Source organism: Prionailurus bengalensis, chromosome E4 (assembly GCF_016509475.1).
Source record: "Prionailurus bengalensis isolate Pbe53 chromosome E4, Fcat_Pben_1.1_paternal_pri, whole genome shotgun sequence".
NCBI lineage: Eukaryota > Metazoa > Chordata > Mammalia > Carnivora > Felidae > Prionailurus > Prionailurus bengalensis.
This window is the reverse complement of record NC_057360.1, coordinates 33,192,371-33,201,202: the sequence shown is the minus strand read 5'-3', so window position 1 is coordinate 33,201,202 and position 8,832 is coordinate 33,192,371. Positions and strand designations below refer to the sequence as shown.

The following is an 8,832-nucleotide window of genomic DNA, read 5'->3' as shown; positions in this document are numbered from 1 at the left end:
CAGTTCCAGTGTTCAGACAGGAGGAAGACAGCTGCTGGACAGGGACACTGCACCCAGGGAATCTAAGCGGTGGCAACACAGGCTAAAATTCAAGGCAGAAAAAGATTAAGGACGACGAAGAGCTGTAGACAAAGTTTTGGGAACCGCACAGAGGAAGGAGGGACTAGTTGCAAGGAAGTCGGGAAATCATGGAAGGCTTCGCGGATGAGATAGTATTTGATGAGGATTTTTAAAATCTATAGCATTTCCATAGGCAGAGAAGGAGGAAAGGGCATTCTATATTGATAGACCAGCACAAGCGAAGGTCAGGAGCGCTGGGTAAAGCGGTGTGTCAGAAATCAGGGTCTCGGATGCCAAGCTAGAGAGTCAGCTGGGCGGATGGAGGGACTCAAGGGAGAGAGGACAGTTTTGTGCCAGATCCTAGAATGCCTTCAGTGATGGGCCAAGGTGTTTGGACTTTATCCTGTAGGTAATAGATCTTTTTTGGGTGTGTGTGAGGTAAAAGCAATATGTTTTCTTGAGATAATTCTAGCAAGAATGAAAGTTGGATTGGAAGGAAAATAGTACTAGTCCACATTCACTGAGTCTTTATCATCTGCTAGTTACTGTTCCAAGCAACTGGCATTCTGTCTCACTCCACCCTACCAGCGTATGAAATAAGTTCACAAATTATCCCATTTCACAGGTGGGGAAACTGAGGCACAGAGAGGTTAAGTCACTTGTCCAAGGCCACACATCCTGTCAACGGACAACCCAGGAGTCTAACCTAGAAGACTTCTCCAGAGCCACTTTTAGGTATCTCAATTGGCCACCTCCCCCAGGGACCAGTTAGAGCCTAATCTATCACAATAGTACCAGAGAGAGGAGAAGGAGGGCCTGAATTAAAATTGTAGCAATGAAGATATAAAAGAGGCAGCATTTACTTACTTTTTGTGTGAAAAGGATAGCAGGGAATATCTATATCTATTTATAGCTATATCTATATTCTATATTCTACAGAATATATTCTATATTCTTTTACTTGCATCCACATGAAATACTGGAGTGATAGACAAGAAACCAATAAGAGTGGCCACCTATAGAGGGCAGGGCTGGTGGGGGGGGGGGTGGGCGGGAAAGGGTGGATGGAAAGGTGAAACACCTCAATGCATGTCTTTTATTTCTTTATTTTTACTTTTTGATATATGTCTTTTAATATAGTTCTGATTTCTGACCCCTATGAATGTGTTATTTGTTCAAAAAACACAAACGACTTTAAAAAATTGAAAAGGCACAATTTAAAAGCTAATATAAAGGAACAATTAAAAGTGCATAACAGCTGATTGGATTTGGAAGGCAATGAAAGAGACAACACAGTCAAAGAAAGTGACTGGGACCCTACCTTGAGTGTTTGGGAAGACAGTAGCTCCACAGCCTAGCTGGGGAGACAGGGGGAGAGGGGTCTGAAGAAAGCTCTTACATGTTCAGGATTATTTGTGGATGGAGTTGGACATCTGGATGTCAAGGTTAAGGTCAACAACCCAGACGGGGGTGTTGACTTGGGACATTCACATGATGATGGTAACAGACTCTGTGAGTGGATGTTAGGATTAAGGGAAGAGGAGGGAAAGAGAAAGCAAAGGGCAAAAGACGGAAGTTCAAGGGAACTTCACGGAAAGGAATAGCCCAAAGGAGGCTGAGATGGTCAAGAGCAGGATGGAGAGGTGAGTAGGGGGGAACAGAGTCAGCTAGAGTTTCCAGAGGAAGGGGAATGATCTCCTAAGGTCTAATGGGATAGGACTGAAAAGAGGCTGGTAGGTTTTGGGATCAGGATGCTATGCTTCTAGAAACAGGGGACAGATGATAGATCAGAGAGTTGGGGTGGGGCCATGCAACAGAGGGTCCCCCTGCTTCTCTTCCCATTCTGTAAGAGACAACTGGACACAGAGCGGTCTTCAGTCCCTACATTTCGATCCAAGTAGATATCCTCTTGGTCGGGAAGGTGTTTTTAGACAACACTCCAGGAACTGAGTGGTTAAAAAAGAAACTGAGGCAGGCAGTCCTAGAAAGCTTCTCTAATGTTCTGTTATCACCCCATCCAGGCCAATGGAAACCAGTAATTTGCAGTTTTGTTTCTGCTTTCTCTTCTTGCTCCCTTGCCATTACACACATCAATGCAAACACAATTACACACACGCACACACACGCACAGAGGGCATAAAAGGGCCCTCTGCAAAAGCATTTTTCTGGATCGGCCTCAATGCTGCTTGGAGGGAGGGAAAGCAAAGCAGAGGAAAGGCAGGAGAGACGCAAGCCACCATAGCTACTTTTCCTCCCCTTTAAGACTGCCTGGTTACGGTCCTGGGAAAGAAAACCCCTGCATTCCTCCCCTTTAATTCGGTTTATTGTTAAAGCGCTGGAGCAGCTAATCCTCACAGACCTGTAGGAGCTGGAGTAGGAGCACCGGGAGCACCATTCCTTCCGAGTCTTCAGGTAAGATGAACCTGACTCTTTTCTCGGTTTTAGGAGGTTTCCTTGCTTAAGGGGAGGCATGTGGCACCTAGAGATGTGGCAGAAGAGCCACCTTTGCAAGCAACTTGGGTATTTTATTCATTTCTGCCCCATTTCCAGGCTTGCCTGACTCTCGTGGTATCAAGGGTAAGTTGTAGCTGCCTTGGAAAATAAGTCTAAACGGGACCCAGGTGGAACCTCCGTGCAGAGCCATCTGCCATCACTTTGGGGTTGGCTTGAGGGGGAACCTTTTGCACTTCTGGGCAGGGAAAGGGGGGCAAAATATCTGTATATGTCCCTCCTGCAATGCCTGCCTGCAGGCTGCATTCTAGGGACAATCCTCAGGGCTCTGTGGCTGGGAGGGGCTGTCTGCGGGGGTGTCAGGACCTCCAGCGAGCTTGCAACCCTGCCTCCTGCTCAACCTTCATCTCTTAACCTCTCTGACCCCATCTGGCAAGGAGCAATGCGTTCTGCCTACCTGTCTGGGCTGTCGTGAGCATTAAGAGAGCCAGTGGGCAGAAAAGGCAGTTTGTAAACAGCCTGTGGCTCTGCAAACCCCAGGAAAGCGGGCCAGCCTCAGTCCCTCCTGGCGGGGTCCACCGCCAGGCGCCAGCTCCACGTCCCGCCTGGGCGGCTTCAGGATGCAGAACTCATTGCTGTCAGTCACGAGACTGCTCCTTCACCTTCCCCAGGGGCGCTTCTGTCTCCCTTCCGTCTTGAAACTTCCCCAGTTGCGCTGGCAGGTGAAGACGTTAAAAGAAGGTCTGATTGCTCCAGCACCCCCATCCGCACTGTGGCCCCTTCTCTCCACGTAACTTTGACGCACAAACATTAACCCCGAAGCTCCCGGAGGCAGCGGCCAGGGCTCGCGCTGGTCTGGCGGTAGTGCATGGCTGGCCAGCGGCTTGCTCTGGAGCCAGATAAACTGATCATGAGAAAAATCTCTGAGGAGGGTCAAAGAGTCGAGCGGGGTTCTCCTGGGTAAGGAGACGATCTTTCCCAGATCAGAGGCCGGAAACAGCCCAGCCCCGGGCAGTTCTTTTGACCCACGCTTAACCCGGGGCCAAAGATGAGCTCCAATAGGCCATGACACAAAGTGCTTAGTAATACCTGGTATGGGAACTGCGCTTTACAGTTTATAATGTGCTTTTAAGCTACTGGCTTTAGGGCAAGCCCATCGAGCTGGTGGGGCAAGTAATAGTTCTCCCTTAGTATGGATGAGACTCAAAGAGGCTTGCCTGCCTGGGGTTGCAAAGCTGGATATTGGTGGTATCTGGTTAAGGACGGTGGCGTTTGACCCCAGAACTTCTGACATCATCAGTGACCTCTCCATGATACCACAGATAGCTATGGTGTATGGGGTGGGGGACAGGTGTGGATGTGCGTGTGTATTAAGAGCACTCCTGAGAGAGACGGGGCAAAACTTGGGGAAAGAAAGAAGCCTGAGGTCCGAGCGACAAGAGGTTTGAGCTGGAGGCAGGAGAGGCAGTAGATGGCCCGGCCTCAGTGCCTTTCTCAGATCATCCAAGTCACGTGTTCCCCGGGGGCCTCAGTCAGGAGCTGGGTGCTGGGGTTGCATGAAAGCACCCCAAGGGTGAAGCCCGGTAAGTGAAATCGGATAATCACCTCCAGGAGAGAGGCAACAGGTTTTGTGGTGCCTCTCTGATGGCCGGGGGGCTCCCAGGCCAGCTCTGTCACATACTATCTGATTTGGAGCATCCTGCTCAACATTCCTAGCCATCAGCACCGCAGCTACCAAATGGGCTTCATGACACCTCCCCTAAAGGTGACAGTGAGGCCGAGGGGAGGAGGGGAGGCAGGTGAGGCGCCAGCAAGGTGCGGCTGCCAGCGCTCAGCAGGCACCCTGCGAGGCGGGGGAGCACTTGGAGGCAGGGGGCTGGGACAGGAAATACTCCCCCCCCCCCAGGCAGAGAGCGCCGCCCTCGATCCCTCTCCCGCGCTCACACACGCGCACGCGGCTAGAATAAACGCCCCGCTCAGCGCGTGCGGTGCGGCCCCCCCCTCCCCCCCCCCCCCCCCCCCCCCCCCCCCCCCCCCCCCCCCCCCCCCCCAGCCCGCCCAGTGAATGAGCTGCAGCATGAATGAGACGGCGGCCGCGCGCGCGCGCGCGCTACAACCGCGGGCGCGCCCCCGCGGTCACCGGCGGGGGGCTGGGGGCTTGGGGGCTGGGGCCCGGCGGCAAGTGCCCCGCCCTGCCCCGCCCCGCCCCGCGAGCGCTGCCAGCCGGTCAAGCCCGAGTCCCGGGAGGCAGGGCTGGTCCCGCAGAGCATCCCGCCACAGCTCGCCTCGTGCACCCCTTCCCGGGGCGGACCGTGCCTGGCGGTGCCAGGAAGGAGCCCTGCACCTGCACAGAGGACGCACCTCTTGCACGGGTCTGGCTTTAAGGGCCGCGTGTGGCAGATGCACGGTCACCACCATTCCCCCCAGGAAACTCCTTAGAAAGGTGCCCCAGAGAGACCAGCATAAACCCTTCCCAGGCAGCTTCCCAGTGTGGCCTCAGAGCTCTCTTCTGCTGGTTCGCTACCAGATGAAGTAGTGGGTTTGCATTTCAAGACCATGCTGTATGAAAAATTAGATACTTTCCAACACTTTAAAATCACCGTGAGATGAGATGTCCACACGGTGAGACGCACTTGGGAGCTGAGACCAGTTAGGGAGCAGTGGATTCACGTCTCCTCCTGCGTGTTCGTCTCTTTTTAAAGTGCTTTTGTTTTCCTCTCTTTCCCGGCCGGTGCATGGTGTTTAATTCATGTGCCTATAATGTGGACCCGCTGCATGGCATCGTCGAGGCTGCAGAATGATTCTGTTGTGCCCGCTGACACCACGGGAGTGCTGAGAATTAGAGCAGGGATCATTATTCCCGTGCAGCAGATGAGGAAACTGAGGCCCCCTGTGCTTAGGAGCACATCCGGAATCAGGAGCACCCCCTACTCTCTCCAGTGACTCCTATGTGTTGACCTCTCAGCCACTAAGTGAAGCCTTGGAGCGTGTTCTTCATTTATTTTATAAGAGGCACACGGTAAACCTTAGGCAACATGTGGATTCTGGCTGGTCACTGCAGCAGGACGGACTTGGTTAAACGTAAATGTGGGTTTGAGCCTGAAATAAACTGCAGGAGGCAACTGAAAAACATCCTTCCTCCGTGATTTTGTGAACAGAAACTGGCACGCAGAGTTGGCCCGTGAGACGCAGGCCTAGTGGGAGCACTGGGGATGGAGTCCGTACTCCTCGGAGGTTCTGTTCTACCAGAAGTCTCCAGGAGGCTTGCAGGTTCGGGGCTTGGGCTCTGGAAAACTGACCAGCCACTTGAGCTGCAGCCCATGAACTGGGCCTGACAGCCACCCAGGCCCAGCTATGTGCCTGTGACCTCATGAAGTGGTATGGCTGAGGGCAGCAGACTGCTGGAAATTTCTTATGGCTAAAACAAATGGAGAATCACAGAGTATCAGAAATAGCCAGTCACCCCGTTTTCCAAAGTAAGCTTGGGCAACCCTGGAGCCCCTGGATGCTAGCAGATGTCACAAAAGGAAGGTTTCACAATCTCATAAGTTTGGGGCATGACAGGTTAAACAGCATTAACCGAGGGTGTGTAATAGTCCTCAGAGCCTTTCATAAGCTAATATGGGTCGTGAATCTTTAAAGAAGGGGCAGCAAACCCGCTTTGCACACAAAGAATCTTCTGGGACTAGTATTTTAAAAAACAAACTTCAGGAAACCTTTGTCTGTTCCAATCTCTTTTCACTAAAGAGAAATGTGGAAGCCCAGAGATGTACAGTGACTTCCCTGGGGCTGCACAGCTTCTCCATACCAAATCAAAACTGGAACCAGAACTTGAGCTCTTTCTAATGTCCCTCTCAATCCAAAGGATGACGCAAAGTCCAATATGGGCCAGAGCCCAGGAGATGGGGGGGGGGGGGGATCAGGGCAAGAAAACAACCCAGCTTTAGCCTTTCAGCCCCTTATAACCACACAATTTATACATTGCCATGGCTCCATGTGCCCCAGCCTGGAGGCAGAGAGCACACTCTTATTAAAGATGATCCAACTGATAACCTCCCTCCCAAGACCCACAGGCCTTTCTGAGTCATGCTCCCAAGAAATGGAAAGCCCTGTATGCAGACCATAAAGCGGTCTTAGGGTGGCCTGGTTCCACTGAGGTCAGTAAAAGAGCCACACATGCCTCACCATGCCCCAGAGTGACTTATACCTGCTTGCTCAGAAGCCCCAAGTGAGAGCATAAGCAAAGGTACAGTGACTCTTGCCCTAGGTAGAGTTGAGAGCCATTATCTGTGGGTTGAAGGCTGCAGACATGCTGCTCCAAGATCCCCTCCTTCCCTGTCCCCATCTCCTCTAGGTTGCTCCTGTCCACTTTAGGAACCCTACTGTGGCTTTGGGAAACACGTGGAGTTGAATTGAATTGAATTGAATTGAATTGAATTGAATTGAATGCCTGGCATCTTTGGGGACCGGTGATGGCAATGAGGAGGTCATTGAAAATAAGCCTCATCTGCCTTAGAGTTCTGTCTGGTGCTAGTGTTGTTCCTGTGACCAAATGGAGCATGGGAAGGAGCGAAGGGCAGCGATGCTCCATGAAGGAAGCATGAGAAGGAAGCTCACAGCCCGAGCATCTCTCAGCAGCACCTCATAAACAGCCAGGCTGGACGCCACCACGGATCACATAGCCTGTCCCCAGAAGCACCAGAAAGGGCTGCATTCAGAGGCGGCATCCAGCCCAGGGCTACCCTTTAGGAAGAACTTGTCCCTCTGCAAGCTCCTCCCCAGCTGTGTCCCCCAACAGACCAAGAAGACCATCTCAAAAAACTACGAGTGAGCACGACCTAGGAGCCAGGCGCTGCCCTGGGCCCAGGGGAGACAAGGAGATGGGCAAGGTCTGGTCCACACGGAGTTACTTTCTAGTGAGGATATGACCTCACACAAAGAAACAGGAGAGTGTCAGATTGTCATAGGTCTTGCTGCAATGTCCTAAATGGAGCCTCGCTGAGAGAACTTTAGAGAGGAGGCCCTACTGCCTTTTCTCCCCCAAGTACAGGTCTTCTTGCTGAAGGTCTGTTTCTAGAGCAAGGTAAGGAATCTGTCTTCCCACCTTGCACTAAGCCATTTGAAGTCCAGCTCCCTGATCAACCCACCTGGGCTCTCCTCTTCACTAAATCGCGTATCAAATGCATGCTGGACCTTGGTGTATGCCAGGCTCAGTACTAGGCACTAGGGATTCCAGCTGAGGAACACACGTCCCCTGCCCTGGAAGCACTCACAGCCTGGTGAGGGACTTTCACACGTCCGCCGTCAATCTGCAACAGACCTCTGAACCGCTTTGGCTCCGAGCAATGAGCAGTGTGTGCATTCGTTTGCCGCCCCCCTGGACTGGTCCGTGTTTTTAGTTGCTTATGTACATACCTAGGCTTGGTCTTTCCACCTTGATCGGAAGAACTTTTAAAGGTAGCTTCCTATCATAGAAATGTCCGTGTTTAGTGCCCTAGGTACACAGGAGGTACTCAATAAACGCTTGTTGATTGAAGAAGTGTTACCCTCACAATTCAAAGATGGCCCCATGAGTAAGGTTGTTTCCTTCGCCTGGAGTCATTTTTGCAAAATATCCCTGAGGGTCTTGCCCTGTTGAGGGAGCGGGGGTCATGGATGCCAACCCCGACCGCGACCCCCAGCTACACGTGGGAAATCAGCTGTAACCCTGCAGTGGCTGTTCCTGAGCTTTGAAGCCCAGTGGAAGTCTTGGCCCAAAAGAGAGAGGTGCAAGTGCTTTGGGAACAAATAACAGCAATATTGGGGCTTCAACCTTCTCAGTATGTGTTTTCTTTTCCTCTGAAAGAACCTAGATTACAGGAGTCAGGGGAGAAGGGGGAGGACTTCAACGGAAAGAAGCAGGACGCGGAAACAATGTGGGCTGCCCCTCTAGGAGCCCAAGGTTAGACCTTCACCGCGCGGGGCACGGGGCCTGGGGACTTCTCTGAGGTCCGGGAGGGGCGGGAACGACCGGGGGTTTCAGATCCGGGCCCCCCGAGTTTTCCATGTTGCTCTGAAGATGGAACTAAATTGTTGGGATTGAGTGTATGGGAGGAGGGGTGGGCGGGAAAGATGTTTTCTTATAGCCTGGCTTAGCTAAGAATACTATGTTTTTAAGCTATTTAAGAGAGATGGGAGAGAGGGAACAGGGAGTACAGATCTGCTAGTGAGGTGGTTGGGGGAGCCTCCCTGAGAGCGGGCCGTCATTCCACGGGGCTCCAGCAGGGGGAGTCATGAACGCCCAGCCGATGGTCCCCGAGCTGGAAAGAAGATTCTTGATTG

The 8,832-nt window shown here is 52.2% G+C and overlaps 1 protein-coding gene across 2 annotated transcripts in view; it reads left to right on the top strand.

Annotated features, from left to right (window-relative positions):
- The first annotated feature begins 2,258 nt into the window (after nt 1-2,258).
- The window catches only part of CAMK1G (calcium/calmodulin dependent protein kinase IG), a 29,458-nt gene continuing 22,884 nt past the window's right edge, over nt 2,259-8,832 (top strand). The window contains exons 1-2 of one of the 2 annotated variants that reach the window (XM_043568916.1): nt 2,259-2,472; nt 8,357-8,452. In XM_043568916.1, coding sequence (XP_043424851.1) covers nt 8,425-8,452 — 28 coding nt within the window. In that variant the 5' untranslated portion in view covers nt 2,259-2,472; nt 8,357-8,424. The remainder of the gene's footprint in view (nt 2,473-8,356; nt 8,453-8,832) is intronic. The other variant, XM_043568917.1, reaches the window with a different exon arrangement.